The sequence below is a fragment of the Oncorhynchus nerka genome, linkage group LG11 (genome assembly GCF_034236695.1).
Source record: "Oncorhynchus nerka isolate Pitt River linkage group LG11, Oner_Uvic_2.0, whole genome shotgun sequence".
Classification (NCBI taxonomy): domain Eukaryota; kingdom Metazoa; phylum Chordata; class Actinopteri; order Salmoniformes; family Salmonidae; genus Oncorhynchus; species Oncorhynchus nerka.
Window position 1 is genome coordinate 62,148,303 of NC_088406.1, and position 16,211 is coordinate 62,164,513.

The following is a 16,211-nucleotide window of genomic DNA, read 5'->3' on the forward strand; positions in this document are numbered from 1 at the left end:
CAAACTCCTTAAAAGCCACCTGCAGCTCTGAGACACACACACACACACACCAACAACAACAACGTGTATAATGTTATATTATTTGCAGTAGTCAAAAATGGTTTTCAAGCAGCTTAGCAGCTCCAACACTCGTATTGCTGAAATGTTTCAAGAAGCTAATAGCACGTAACGTTTACAAGCTACCACTGTGTCCTGTATGACTCACAAGGGTAAGTGGAGCTTATGAGAGGCTCAAGCATTTTGGGTAATAAACTGTGTGCCTGTGGAATATTTAGTTTCCTAACATCCTATAATATTGCTTGCATTAGCACTATTCATGTCAATAACAAAGGTTTAAAGGTACACTCAGCAATATGACATCATTTGGCCGATTTCCTGCTTACAGACATTAACAACAACTGCATTCACATCCGCAAAGAATACCTCAAATTGGTGCACCCAAATTGGCACCCTCCCTTGAGGCCTGGCCACGTTGGGGCGAGCCAATAGTCATTTTTGGAGGATTATAATTTAGTTGATGTTGATCTATGTATGCAGGTAGTCACACCGCTGCGTAACAAGACATTTTTTAATTTTAATTTTTAATTTAACCTTTATTTAACCAGGTAGGCTAGTTGACAACAAGTTCTCATTTGCAACTACGACCTGGCCAAGATAAAGCAAAGCAGTGTGACACAGACAACAACACAGAGTTACACATGGAATAACATGGAATAAACCATAAACAAGCCAATAACACAATAAACAAGTCAATGACACAGTAGAAAACAAATAGTCTATATACAGTATGTGCAAAAGGCATGAGGAGGTAGGCAATAAATATGCCATATGAGTTAATGATTACAAGTAGAGATACTGGTGTGCAAAAGAGCAGAAAAGTAAATAAAATAAAAACAGTATGGGGATGAGGTAGGTAGATTGGTTGGGCTATTTACAGATGGACTATGTACAATTGCAGCGATTGGTTAGCTGCTCAGATAGTTGATGTTTAAAGTTGGTGAGGGAAATAAAAGTCTCCAACTTCAGCGATTTTTGCAATTTGTTTCAGTCACTTGCAGCAGAGAACTGGAAGGAAAGGCGGCCAAATGAGGTGTTGGCTTTGGGGATGATCAGTGAGATATACCTGCTGGAACGTGTGCTACGGGTGGGTGTTGTTATCATGACGAGTGAACTGAGTTAAGGCGGAGCTTTACCTAGTATAGACTTATAGATGACCTGGAGCCAGTGGGTTTGGCGACGAATATGTAGCGAGGGCCAGCCGACTAGAGCATACAGGTCGCAGTGGTGGGTGGTATAAAGTGATTTGGTAACGAAACGGATGGCACTGTGATAGACTGCATCCAGTTTACTGAGTAGAGTATTGGAAACTATTTTGTAGATGACATCGCCAAAGTCGAGGATCGGTAGGATCGTCAGTTTTACAAGGGTAAGTTTGGCGGCGTGAGTGAAGGATGCTTTGTTGCGAAATAGAAAGCCGATTCTAGATTTGATTTTGGATTGGAGATGTTCATTATGAGTCTGGAAGGAGAGTTTACAGTCTAGCCAGACACCTACGTATTTATAGTTGTCCACATATTCTAGGTCGGAACCGTCCAGGGTGGTGATGCTAGTCGGGCGGGCGGCAGCGAACAGTTGAAAAGCTGATTGATACAGTGCCTTGCGAAAGTATTCGGCCCCTTGAACTTTGCGACCTTTTGCCACATTTCAGGCTTCAAACATAAAGATATAAAACTGTATAATCTCTCACCTGTTTAATATATCTTTATGTTTGAAGCCTGAAATGTGGCAAAAGGTCGCAAAGTTCAAGGGGGCCGAATACTTTCGCAAGGCACTGTATATACAGAGAAAAGAGTCAGCCCGAGAATTGAACCCTGTGGCACCCCCATAGAGACTGCCAGAGGTCCGGACAACATGCCCTCCGATCTGACACACCGAACTCTGTCTGCAAAGTAGTGGGTGAACCAGGCGAGGCAGTCATTTGAGAAACCAAGGCTATTGAGTCTGCCAATAAGAATACGGTGATTGACAGAGTCGAAAGCCTTTGCCAGGTCGATGAAGACGGCTGCACAGTACTATCTTTTATCAATGTCGGTTATGATATCGTTTAGTACCTTGAGCGTGGCTGAGGTGCACCCGTTACCGGCTCAGAAACCGGATGGCACAGCGGAGAAGGTACGGTGGGATTCGAAATGGTCAGTGATCTGTTTATTAACTTGGCTTTCGAAGCCTTTAGATAGGCAGGGCAGGATGGATATAGGTCTGTAGCAGTTTGGGTCTAGGGTGTCATCATATCGCTGGCACTACCCTTAAGTGAACTGGTAAAATGGACTCTCGCCCACGCAGTGGGCTGCACTTTCATAGTACATTTCTATCATCAATAACAAAGACTTACCATCCAACTCCTCAGGCATCAGCTCCCTATCCTGCAGTAAACAGATAGAGAACGGAGATTAAGAGAGACTGCGAGTGTGTTCTGTAAATCTCTGCTCCATTAAAGCAGAGTACTCCCTTGAGAAATACACCCCACTTTAATCATTTTTTTTTAATAGCGTATTAAGGTAACATGCATATCATATCAACCACCGCCGCGTGCCTGACAGAGACCCTAATGGGATTACTCCACGACATGCCTTTCTAATCTGAGCAATGACATACACACACAGTATGTGCAAAAATACACTCATGCTCACGCTCACACACACACACACACACACACACACACACACAAAGTGCAAAATGCTCTCTCTCTCTCGCCCCCCCCCTCTCTGTTTCTCTCTCGCCCCCCCCCCTCTCTCTCTCTCTCATCCCTCCTTCTCTCTCTCTCGACCCCCTCTCTCTCTCATTCCCCCTTCCCCCTCTCTCTTTCTCTATCGTTCTCCCTCTCTCTCTCGTCCCCCTCTCTCGCTGTCGTTCCCCCTCCCTCTCGTTCGCTCTCTCTCATTCTCTCTCTCTCTCTCTCTCTCTCTCTCTCTCTCTCTCTCTCTCTCTCTCTCTCTCTCACACACACACACACACACACACTGCCTATGCACCTACACAGACTAATTATTAACACATGATATCACTCTCATCTCAGGTCGTTAATATACACATACATCAATTAATACCACCCTTTATAAGAGACAAGAAGTCCACTCTGACGCCACACCAGTGTTTCCTCTATATTCATTTAGCAGCGGTGCACCGGCACTACTAAATCGTGGCCGTCACTGAAAACATACAGTGGGATCCGAGATGATTAGAAATAATGACTGTATAAAATACATTATGACAATACTAAGCTATAGTGTATATATTATATGAATAAAAAAATATATAAATTATATAATTTTATACTAGTAGAATTTGTTCAGAGAAAGATTTTGGTTCAAAAAGGTCAATTATTGACACCCCTAAAGATTATTCTTATAAATAAAGTAGTCAAAAGTTGAGTATTTGGTCCCAGTATTTGGTCCCAGTATTTTGGTTCTTTCAGGATTATCCGTAATCATGGTAGCGTCCACATTCATGTAGAAGTGTTTAGAAACATATTATATGATTTTTTTGATAAAAGTGGAAATGACAGAATACGTTATTTTCCATTAATTTCTATTGGCTACAGGATTATCTGAAACACAAGCTAAATGAACTGCAAATGCATCCAACAAGTTTATAGAGTCACAACTTGATGTAGTCATTGCGTGCTAGGAATACGGGACCAAATACTCAACCTTTCATAAGAATTAGAATCCTTTGTACCCTTACCTTTTTGAGAAGAAGATGTACTATTTGGAGCATACAATAAATATACTGTAGCTCAGTATTTGAAGTATGTATTTTATACAGTCATTATTGCTCATCTTTATCAAGGGTATCAATCATTTCAGACTCCAGCGCTTAGTGGATGTCTGCGTCCCTTTAGCCCAATTTGCTGCCTGAAAATGACATCTTAAAAGGCACTGCGTTGGATCCCCCCCCCTACATATCGAAACGACCTTCTCCACGTTTTCAAAGTGAAAGATATTTATTGATCATTTTCCAAATTATGTTAAAAAAATGAAGAAAATGTGTTGGCAACATATGTCTTCACACCCCAGAATGAATCCTTGGTGGAAGAACCTTTGGCTGCCGTTACAGCTGTGAATCATTTTGAATAAGATTAGACTTTCTACAACTCTTAGGAAAAACATACTGTACTGGATTTGTCCAAATTACACAAGCTCAGTCAATTTGGTTGGGAATCATTGATAGACAGCAATATTTGAACATTGACTGATTTTGAAGCAATTTTAAGTCAGATGATCGTCCAGGTGCTTCTTCGCAAACTTGAGTCAACTTTTTGGATGAGATTGGTCTCTTTACGTCTGGCGAAATCTATTCTCTGGAGTGATGATTCACGCTTTACCAACTAGCAGTCAGACGGACGAATCTGGGTTTGGCGGATGCCAACGGCTAGTTATGTTGGTTCCAGTGAAGGGAAATCTTAATGCTACAGCATACAATGACAGTCTAGACAATTCTGTACTTCCAACTTTGTGGCAACAGTTTGGGGAAGGCCCTTTCCTGTTTCAGCATGACAATAACCCATGCACAAAGTGAGGTCCATACATAAATGGTTTGTCAAGATCAATTTGGAAGAACTTGACTGACCTACACAGAGCCCTGACTTCAACCCCATTGAACACCATTGGTCAGGTCAGTGTCAACCTCTAAAATGCTCTTGTGGCTGTGTTCCAAAAATGCAGCAATGTTCCAACATCTAGTGGAAAGCCTTCCCAGAAGAGTGGAGGCTGTTATAGCAACAAAGGGGGGACCAACTCCATATTAATGCACAGCTATTTTCAGATCTCGAGATCAGCTTTAAGTCCGGTCTCGAGATGTTCAATCGTGTTTAAGTCCGGGCTCTGGCTGGGCCATTCAAGGACATTCAGAGACTTGTCCCTAAGCTACTCTTGCGTTTTCTTGGCTGTGTACTTAAGGTCGTTGTACTATTGGATGGTGAACCTTCGACCCAGTCTGAGGTCCTGAGCGCTCTGGAGCAAGTTTTCATCAAGGATTTCTCTCGATTTTGCTACGTTCATCTTTCCTCAATCCTGACTAGTCTCCCAGTCCCTGCTGGTGAAAAACATCCCCACAACATGATGCTGCCACCACCATGTTTCACCGTAGGGATGGTGCCAGGTGTCCTCCAAACGTGATGCTTGGTATTCAGACCAAAGAGTTCAATCTTGGTTTCATCATCTTGTTTTTCATGGTCTGAGAGTCCTTTAGGTGCCTTTTGGCAAACTCCAAGCGGGCTGTCATGTGCCCTTTACTGAGGAGTGGCTGCTGTCAGGCCACTTTACCATAAAGGCGTGATTGGCGGAGTGCTGCAGCGATGGTTGACCTTTTGGAGGTTCTCCCATCTCCACAGAGGAACTCTGGAGCTCTGTCAGAGTGACCATCGGGTTATTGGTCACCTCCCTGACCAAGACCCTTCTCCCCCGATTGCTCAGTTTGGCCAGGCAGCCAGCTCCAGGAAGAGTCTAGGTTGTTCTAAACTTCTTCCATTTAAGAATGATGGAGGCCACTGTGTGTTTTGGTAACCTTCCACAGCTCTGTGCCTCGACACAATCCTGTCTTGGAGCTCTATTGACAATTCCTCCGACCTCATGTCTAATCAATTGCATTTCCCACGGGTGGACTCCAATCAAGTTGTAGAAACATCTCAAAGGATGACCAATGGTAACAGGATGCAACTGACCTCAATTTCAAGTCTCATCGCAAAAGGTCTGAATACTTATGTAAATAAGGTATTTCTGTTTTTTAAATGTATAATACATTTGAAAATATGCCTAAAAATTTGTTTTCACTTCATCATTATGGGGTATTGTGTGTAGATTGATGAGTAAACACTTTATTGAATACATTTTAGAATAAGTCTGTAACATAACAAAATGTTGAAAAGGGAAGGGGTCTGAATACTTTCTGAATGCGCTGTATATATATGTATGCACCCTTAGTCATGGCAGATATATTATGACTGTGGCTGGTGGTAAGGCCAGGCAAAGCTCAGAGCACTGGGACAATTCACAGTTCTCAGAAGACTAGAGGCAGAAACATGCTAAAGTCAATGAGTCTTACTGAACTCACAGATGGGCCTGTAGGCTAGATAGAAAACAACGGCATGCTAGATCCATCTGCGGATCCCACTGGAATGCAGACGGAATTATTGAGTAGAAAATGATATTTTGTGCTTCATGTCTTTCTATCTGTGTTGCAGTGACACAGGCTAGAAATGGCAACAAGTGAAGTTGAACTCCCTCAGCACATATAGGCTATTGTAGATCCAGTATAGAAAACGTAAGATGCTTATAACGTTGAATCTTTCTTCCACAAAGACAGGCCCCACAGGCTAGGAGAAACAGAAAGGCATATAGCATGCAAACGACACGGAATTTTGGTAGCACGAAGGCTAACTTGCATTGGAGCAGAATACAGATCAACCTGGTCTCAGAGCATTTCGTATTATTCTGTATGTTACATTTTGTATGGCATGTATTCATTTGTGGATGTCCATCACCCACTTCGCATGATATGGTATGAATTACAATTCGTATTGTATGTTACGAAATTACAAAGCATACAATATGTTACAAATTTGCAAAAATTCTAGCTAGCTGGCTAATGTTAGGTATTCTAGGGGTTAGAGTTGTGGGTTAGGGTTAAGTTTAGGAGTTAGGTTAAACGGTTAGGGGAAGGGTAGCAAAAAAGTAGTAAGTAATTGAAAAGTTGCTAATTAGCTCAAATACTAAAGTTGTCCATGATGAGATTCCAACTCGCAACCTTTGGGTTGCTAGACGTTCATGTTATATGCCCACATATCCACCCCAGTTTCGTTTTTGCCTTAAGCAACCATCTGTCTTATGTGACCACACCAAATGTAAAACAAACTAATATGAGTATCCCAGATTTACGTTTACTATGTTATGTCTAGTCTATGAGACCAGGCTGTACAGACAGCCTACAGGTAGCTCAAAAGACACATACGAGACATGTTAGCCACATTTAAGTATGCTGTCATACATATCAATGACGTACATGAATGGCACATTTCAACAAGGATAATTGTGCAAATGGTTAGCAACTCTGCCGCCCTATAAGAATTCGTATGTGTCTACATGACGTTTTTAGGCAGAAAGATGTGCGCAATGGACATTACAGGAGGGATGATGCTATAAAGTGGGATACGAGCCGTTACAAAACACAGGATGCTACATGCTACAGTACACATGTGGATCACATTTCGGCAGACATATCAGGGTCAAGCTTAATGTTTGCAGGTCATGCCAAAGGTCAGCAGCAGACACAAACACAACGCATTCGCAGGTCTCCCTTGGGAAAGAGGTCCTCTGACCTCAACGGAACTTCCTGGTTAAGGTTCAATTTAAAAAAAAACTCAGGCCAAACGGATGTTGTTCATCTAGGCTACTGTTAAAGGTCACTCTACAAATGTAAAGCACCTGCGATTTATAAACTCCCCAAAATTGTACTTTGATGACATACTTAGGTAGAAGCCTAGTCTTTGAACGCCCCATGTGACTATGCATAACTTGTTGTAAACGTTGAATGCCATCTTTGTTTTTTATTTTTAAAGATTAGAACAGCATCAACTAGCCAATGTAAAATACATAATACCCTATCAAAATGACCAGGCGTCGTAAAAGCAATATAATATCCAACGGTGTACAGACACGCTACGTGCTCCTGTGCTCACGGTAGAGGAGATTCTGGCGTACACAAGGACACATTTAGATGGCAAGGTCGGCACACATTCATTTGATTTATTCATCAAGAGAAGATTAGACAGTATGCCCAAAGTCAAGTTTCCAATCATCAGTCAATACACAGACCCATTAACAATTCATTCCAATCTACTTGCTTTCACATGGGTGGCTGAGCAAAATGTTGAAATAACCATTGGACATAATGAACTCACAAAAGAGTATACACGGACAGTCGGTGTACACACATGAAGAACGGGTACACACACACACACACACACACACACACACACACACACACACACACACACACACACACACACACACACACACACACACACACACACACACACACACACACACATCTGCGCACAAACACATCTGCACAGATACAATACACAAACAAATGTGCGTTAAAACTCACGTTATGAAATTGGCGGCAAAATGCCATACATTCTGCCTTACACATGTCTATATCTCTGTCTCACTGTCTAACATATTCATCTGGACTGTGTCTGTTTGTCTGTCTCTCTGTTCTCATTATGGCTAATGAAGGATGACAGTGAGCCTTGCTAACGGCGTTATTAATACTTGCGCCGAGGCAGGGATTAGAATGCTATGGGGTGGGGTAACCTCCTCTCACTGTGTGTGTTCAAGCACAGAAAAACCAAATACTCTATGGCAATGTCACTGCAAGGGCAGGGTGGGCCAAGGGAGGTACTTGGGCAGAGATACGGCTGCTAATTGGGGAAATTGGGTTGTGGTAGCCTGGATGTCAATCTGTTTGTGCTTTATCCAAACTGCTTAGTGCTCATCACGCTTTTGATTGTCATGTTTTTTATTTTTATGACCGATTTTACCCACGATGTTCCTTGAGTTTCACGTTTTCTTAGTTGTCAGTAGAGGATGCACATGGTATACGCCGTTCAACCAAATGCTTACTTGCAGGTTCCTTCTGGACAATGCAACAACAATACGAAATAATCCAAGATAAGAATACAAACATAAAGTAAATGGCTCAGTAGAATAGAACAACAATGTTATCATGGACGGCACAATTTATAATTTTTACACGTGTATTGGGAAAGGGGTGATTGGGGGACAATTGTTTCAATTGTGCAGTATTTAGCAATCAAAATAGGTCTGGTTGCATCCGTTTGATGTGTGTGTAGCACACATACCATCTTCCCCATGGGAGTGAACAGCTCATGGCTGTGGGCCTTCCTCATGTGACGTTTCGGGTAAATAACCTGGATGGTTGGAAGCACTGTCTCAGTGATGCACTGGGCTGTGTTCAACACATGCTGGAGGGCCTTGCGGTCGTGGACGGAGCAATTCTCATACCAGGCCGCGATGGAACCGGTCAGGATGTTGGTTATCAGGCCTACAACCGTGGTGTCCTCAGCAAACTTGATGATGGAGTTTGTGTCGTGCAAAGCCACGCAATCGTGGGTGAACAGGAAGTACCGCAAAGGACTGAGGACACACCCCTGGGGGACCCCTATGTTAAGAGTCAGTATTGAGTAGGGGTTGTTGCCAATTCTCTGATATATACGTGTTAGCTTAGGGTCGAGGAAAGGGAATTGAGATGTGAGAAATATGGTTGTTTTTCATTTTCAGTTGGTTTATGGATCTGTGTTCAGGTTGCTTTGCATCAAAACTGTAAATCACCCCAGGGGTCTAAAAAGGCGACAGTGTTACTGACCTGTCCAAAGAGAGTGTTGAGGTAGGACAGGTAGACAGCTGCTACAGAGCCCTGACTGTGGCTCCTGCCACTCTTGGAGCTGTTGCCATTTTCTCCTGACTTGGGCTGGCGGAGCGCGGGGCGCCCAGGGGTCCCGTGTCCAGAGGAGGTGTTTGATGACGTGCTGTTAGGGGACGGAGAGAAGGAGAATAGGACAAAAGGGTCTGACTTCATCTTTGTCAACATTATCATCTTTGCCATTGTGTCATCACAGTTATCCTTGCGAGTGGGTCTCACTTACCTCGCTCTGGGTGAGGGCGCTCCTCCCTTTTTTGTCCCTTTCTGAGACATGCTGAGGGAGAGAGGGAGAGAGGGAGAGGGAGATGGAGAGGGAGAGGGGAGAGGGAGAGGGAATGGGAAGGGAAAGGGAGAGGGAGGGGAGATGGGAAAGGGAAAGGGAGAGGGAAGGGAAAGGGAAAGGGAAAGGGAAAGGGAAAGGGAAAGGAAAGGGAGAGGGAGAGGGAGAGGGAGAGGGAAGGGAAAGGGAAAGGGAAAGGGAAAGGGAAAGGGAAAGGGAAGGGAAAGGGAAAGGGAAAGGGAAAGGGAGAGGGAAAGGGAGAGGGAGAGGGAGAGGGAGAGGGAGAGGGAAAGGGAAAGGGAAAGGGAAAGGGAAAGGGAGAGGGAGAGGGAGAGGGAGAGGGAGAGGGAGAGGAAGGGAAAGGGAAAGGGAAAGGGAGAGGGAAGGGAAAGGGAGAGGGAGAGGGAGAGGGAAGGGAAAGGGAGAGGGAGAGGGAGAGGGAGAGGGAGAGGGAGAGGGAAGGGAAAGGGAGAGGGAAAGGGAAAGGGAAAGGGAGAGGGAGATGGAGAGGGAAGGGAGAGGGAGAGGGAGAGGGAGAGAGAGAGAGATATATTCTTTAACCAGGGGCAACGCCTTTGCCAGGGTTGCAATCCGAGCCCTGCACTCTTCAATATTTACATCAATGAATTGGCCACAATTCTAGAAAAATACTCAGCCCCTGGTGTTAGTCTCCACAATTCAGAGGTTAAATGCCTGCTCTTTGCAGATGACCTGTGCCTGCTGTCACCCATAGCACATGACCTACAGCAGAGCCTGGACCTGCTAGAGCAGTACTATCAGACCTGGGCCCTGGCAGTAAAACCCCCAAAAATAAAAAATAATGATTTTCCAGAGAAGATCCAGATCTCAGGGAAGTACACAATATATTGAGTACTGCACACACTACAATACCTTAGGTTTAAAAGTAAGCTCATCTGAACACTTTCACGAGGCAGTGAATCAACTGAGAGAGAAAGCATGCAGGGCATTCTACACCATTTCAAAAAAACACATTCAAATTGAAATAACTATTAAAAAAATGTTAGGCGAAAACGAATTGAATGTGTCATTGAACCAATTGCACTTTATGGCAGCGAGGTGTGGGGTCCACCTGCAAAACAAGATTCCACCCAATGGGACAAACACCCCATTGAAACCCAGAATGCAGTGTTCTGTAAGATTCTCCTACATATCCAGAGGAAAACTACAAACAATGCATGCATGGCAGAATTAGGCCAATATCCACCAATAATAAAAAACTCAAAAAATACCATTTAAGTTTTGGAAACATCTAAAATATAGTCTAAAATATAGTTACCAAGCCCTGCAATGCCATGAGCTGAGCAAAGAAAAGAGTCCCCTCATCCAGTTGGTCCTGGGGCTGAGTTCACAAACCTGTTCTACTAACACACTGAAGCCTCAGGACCAGAACATCCAATCAATCAGGATCAACCAAATTACAACACAGTCAAAACAAAAGGAATTCACTTGTTGGGAAACATAAGCACAAGCACAAAGCAAAATTCTGTGCTATCTGGCCCTAAATCGACAGCACACCGTGTCAAACTATTTGACCATGGTTACTGATCAAAAACGTAGAAAAACCTTGACAAAGTACAGGCTCAGTGAGTACAGCCTTGCCATTGAGAAGGGTAGACACAGGAAAACCTGGCTCCCTGTAGAGGAAAGGCTGTGCAACCCCTGCACTACAGCAGAACACGAGACAGCGCTGCATTTCCTGACAAAAGGCCTCTCTGATGAGAATAGGCTACCTGTCCTGTTGACAGACCAACCGACCTGCACATGTCCTTTATGCCATTGTTATTATGCAACGTATGGTTATTTTGACCCTTGATTATTGTTGTTACTGTTGTCCCGTTGACAATCTCAATTATTATTTGAATTATGTTATTATTGTAAATCTCCAAAGTAAGCTTTGGCAATATGTACATTGCTACTTCAAGCCAATAAAGCACATTGGAGAGAGAGAGAGAGAGAGAGAGATGCAGAAGAGAGAGAGAGATGCGGAAGAGAAAGAGAGAGATGCAGAAGAGAGAGAGAGATGCAGAAGAGAGAGAGAGAGAGATGCAGAAAGAGAGAGAGAGATGCAGAAGAGAGAGAGAGAGATGCAGAAGAGAAAGAGAGAGATGCAGAAGAGAGAGAGAGAGAGATGCAGAAGAGAAAGAGAGAGATGCAGAAGAGAGAGAGAGAGATGCAGAAGAGAGAGAGAGATGCAGAGAAAGAGCGAGATGCAGAAGAGAGAGAGAGAGAGAGGGATGCAGAAGAGAGAGAGAGATGCAGAAGAGAGAGAGAGAGGGAGAGAGAGAGAGATGCAGAAGAGAGAGAGAGAGATGCAGAAGAGAGAGAGAGATGCAGAAGAGAGAGAGAGCAGAGAGAGAGAGAGAGAGCAGAAGAGAGAGAGATGCAGAAGAGAAAGAGAGAGATGCAGAAGAGAGAGAGAGAGAGATGCAGAAGAGAAAGAGAGAGATGCAGAAGAGAGAGAGAGAGATGCAGGAGAGAGAGAGATGCAGAGAAAGAGCGAGATGCAAAAGAGAGAGAGAGAGAGAGGGATGCAGAAGAGAGAGAGAGATGCAGAAGAGAGAGAGAGAGGGAGAGAGAGAGAGATGCAGAAGAGAGAGAGAGAGATGCAGAAGAGAAAGAGAAAGCGTGAGGGAGGTAGAGAGCGAGAGGAAGACAGAGAGACTTATGGCTGCACGTTTGAGTGACAGATTAATGCCTTGTCATCCCACTGTGTTGTCAGAACTAGGGCCCGGGATGAAAGGCTGCCTCTCAGACAGTTGGCACGGACACGTCAAACAGAACACCTTCACACCCCCCGACCATCTCAGATGCTCATAAAGTTGTGCCTTATAATGCCCCTCGTTTGAACATGTGTTGTACGGATGTTGAAGACATGTGATGTGCAGAGACACACGCCAACAAGGCAGTGTTAGTCTGCCTTCTCCTGCCCAGGGACCACAGATCATAATGAGATGAGACAAGCAGAACAGGTAGGCCCTATAAATTACAATTAACCACCTAATGTGCCCCTCCGCGCAAACCAGAACCCCCTTTTCAGTCCGGCAATATTACAGGAGAGAGATTGTCTCCTTCGAAAGCAGCAATGCGAGCAGCACGCAGGTGATGTGTACTGATTGCAACTCTCTGAGCATGCTGAATCCACCAGAAAGGTAGAGACGAGGCGAGAGGATTTACTCTGCCCCAAAATCGGTCCACGTGAGATAAGCCATTTTCGTATGGAGGTCCGTGAGCAAGTACGTGAGGCTTATTTGATCGAATAGAAGTTTCAAATTATTTTGTCTGTTACAAATGTACTGATATAAGTGGATGCATTCCTGCAACTTTGAGAAAAACTACTTTGGTCTTCCTACTAACTCCTCGAGCTCTCTGGGTGTTTCACCCATCTAGCCTATCTTAACAGTTGTTCCTCTCTCATAGCTGATTCAGGGAATGACTGAAAACAACTGGAAATAGGAATGTGTGAGCAGTTGGCTGGTACTTGGTAGTTAGTGCCATACTGTCTGTATAATTGCTTGAAATCACAGTAGGCCGGGGGCACCTTAAATGGGGAGGATGAGCTCATGGTAATGACTGGAGTGGAATCAGTGGAATGGTATCAAATACATCAAACACATAGTTTGATGCCATTCCATTCGCTCCGTTCTAGCCATTATTATGAGCCGTTCTCCCCTCACCAGCCTCCACTGTACAAAGTGGATTCCAAGATAATGAGGGGCTTGCGCGCACACCCACAGCTAAATTGATACAATTTCCATGGTGGCGCATTCATAGTTAACAATAGGCCTAACTGGTGTTTGCCTCAAGAACAGCTTTCCTCCTGAATGAGCAAAGTACCCATCAGGGTAAACAAACAAACACACGCGTGCACGTTCGTACACACGCACGCACGCACACATACAGACACACGCACACTTCTACATGAGCCATTAGAGACAGCATGAGCTGCTCCCTAAGTGGCCAATCGCTGTCAATCACCAAGTCGACACAAGCAATTTCAGATCCTAATCACGCTAATTGAAATGACGAACCGGAGGACCAAGGGGGGGCGGAGTTAAAGCAGAGGTAATGCGGATGATGTCACAGACCGGCTGTGATCCAGAACTGGTTAGCTGAGGGTCTCATCCTTTGTCCTTTTTTCCCTCTTCAGTGTTTTCCCTATTAAAAAAAAAAAATGTCCTCCTGTTCCCTTGCTGTTCATCTGCATTCAAAAGAAGATCAATGCCCAGATGGCTCAGCTACTCTCTTCTCGTCCAATGTCTTTAAAAAAAAAACACAGTACAATAGGCCTTGCTGCCTCCTCCTCTTCCTATCGATCTCCACCACCGATTTTGTGTCAAGACTCAGAAATCAGACTCCCCTTCGTTACCGTTTAGGGAAGGGGGGGAGCTGGGGGTCCAGAAGAGGAGAGGGAGATGGGTGGATTGTCTTGTCCCGTTGGCTGCCCCGCCATCCTCCTATCAATGGTTACATCTTGTCATTTCCACCCGTACACCCGTCGCCTCGCAATCCCACACAATCAATCTCCTGTGCGGGTTGTCATTTCAGTGCCTTCTGTCCTGGTATCTGCTGGCATCCTGTCTGTCCGCCAGTTCCTGTTTGTTACCACCGGTAATTGTCCTTTTCCATTTGGACTGTACACTTCGCACTGCCCAAACTCTCTGGGGAAATTCCAAAGAGGGCTACAACACATGAAGTCCTATTGACGAACGGATAAATGTATCTATTGATGAGCCAGTCGATTGACGTAAACACAACACAAGCACAATTTGGCCAATGGTCGACAGCCCTTGACCTCCTCCCCATCCCTCTATCCTCCTTACCTTCAATGTGCAGCCAGAAGTAGAAAGGAAGAGAAAAATAGAGAGAGAGAGTTTACCCCCCTTTTATCTGACAAGTCCAGGCGTTACCGTTTGGCTCAGACGTGTCGACCGATATGAATTAGGAGTGTAAACCCCTCCAGCCCCTCTACCTTCCCCCTCCTCTGCCTCGCCAGATTATACAATAAGACGGGTGATTATCCTGCTAAATATGTCTGGATTAGACTTTGAGATGCGTGACCGAGTCACTGTCTTGAGGACAGAGGCGTGAAATTACATTGTAGGGTAGTCGTGTTGTGCGTAAACAATGAAAACAGTTCAGTGTATCTTTTTTTTTTTGGGGGGGGGGTTCTTTCTTTGAGCCACCGGTTCACAAGCTGACATTTGTTCAGGTAGACCTTTGATGGACTTAAGCACCGAGCTTGTCCTTTTTTTTGTTAACCCTCAGGTTACAAACATTGCAGTTACCTGGTTATTGTGGATGACTGTAATCGCTCCTCCAAACTCATCTCCTTTGCAACGTTCTACAGAGTTTCTACATCTGCATCGCTTGCTCTTTGGGGCTTTAGGCTGCGTTTCTGCACTTCGCGACACCTGCTGATGTTAAAAGGGCTTTATGAATACATTTCTTTGATTGATTCACCGAAGTGTCACTGTTCCAACTTTCTATTCCTTGCTACTCTGTCTGAAACTTAGTTGTCCTTTGCTTCCTAACTGCTACAACTTTGTTTCCCTCATATTGTTTGAGGGTACAATATGTCTTAAAAGAGCTTCCCAAAATGGTGGTCTGTGGACAGGTGATGGTCCTTGAAGTGCTACCTCGGCACCAGTCAGAAGGCTTTAAACGCATTTCTGGAAAAATGTAATACAGTAGGCTAGATGCATGGGAATCTAGGCTACCGTGCAACCAGCTAAACTGCGCTGTGGTGCAGAAAGGTATACATGATGTCAGTGCAAGTTTCCGTTTATGGAAGTCCTCGCTCAAAATCACCCTTCGTCAATGTAGTGGAGTGCGCGATAGCTAAGTATGCAGAATGTCAGACCTCTCTTCTTCTGGAAAATTGCGTTAGCCTACTGGTGGGCTGCCAAACATGTTCGTTCGTCTCACCGTGCAGTCAGCGAGGGGGAGAAGTTTTGGAACCACCTCTCTATCCTACCTTTTCTACTGCACTGTCGTCCTGCACTGTCGTCCTATACCGCCCTCTCTTGCCAAGCACTGGCGCAGTAAGGCAGCTCTTTGGAGGTGAACTGTTTTCCAATGCTATTCGAAACCTCGCCACGCTCAGATATGCTTAGTCCGGCCAAACAAAGCCCTTATTTAGCATTCTGCCGTTTGAAAAGCGAGTAAACACCCTCCTTTCCACCTGAAAAAGAAATGGGGTAGCAACAATGTTGTCACATTACACGCATCAGTCAGCTCCCGGTGGACTGTGTACCTTGGCACTGAAATGTTTACTAAAGTGGAAATCTGCTATTGCAGCTCACTGCTTCGCTCTTGCCTCAAGGCTGTGGTGCAAAAACAGGCCAAGCCCAGTTCGTGTTGCCTTTTCAAGAGGTCATTGTGCCTCGTATAGTGTTTGAGTGCTTTT

General features: G+C 44.5%; 1 protein-coding gene across 5 annotated transcripts in view; it reads right to left on the reverse strand.

Annotated features, from left to right (window-relative positions):
* The window catches only part of cabp4 (calcium binding protein 4), a 27,464-nt gene extending 11,463 nt beyond the window's left edge, over nt 1–16,001 (reverse strand). Inside the window, exons 1-6 of one of the 5 annotated variants that reach the window (XM_029673510.2) lie at nt 15,780–16,001; nt 15,091–15,216; nt 9,728–9,778; nt 9,448–9,610; nt 2,393–2,423; nt 1–27 (exon numbers count right to left, since the gene is read on the reverse strand). The exon at nt 1–27 is cut by the window's left edge and continues 117 nt beyond it. In XM_029673510.2, coding sequence (XP_029529370.1) covers nt 1–27; nt 2,393–2,423; nt 9,448–9,610; nt 9,728–9,778; nt 15,091–15,131 — 313 coding nt within the window. In that variant the 5' untranslated portion in view covers nt 15,132–15,216; nt 15,780–16,001. Of the gene's footprint in view, nt 28–2,392; nt 2,424–9,447; nt 9,611–9,727; nt 9,779–13,833; nt 14,600–14,625; nt 14,747–15,090; nt 15,220–15,779 lie in introns of those variants that run through there. The other 4 variants (XM_029673509.2, XM_029673512.2, XM_029673511.2 and 1 more) reach the window with 4 other exon arrangements.
* Between the last annotated feature and the right edge of the window lie 210 nt (nt 16,002–16,211).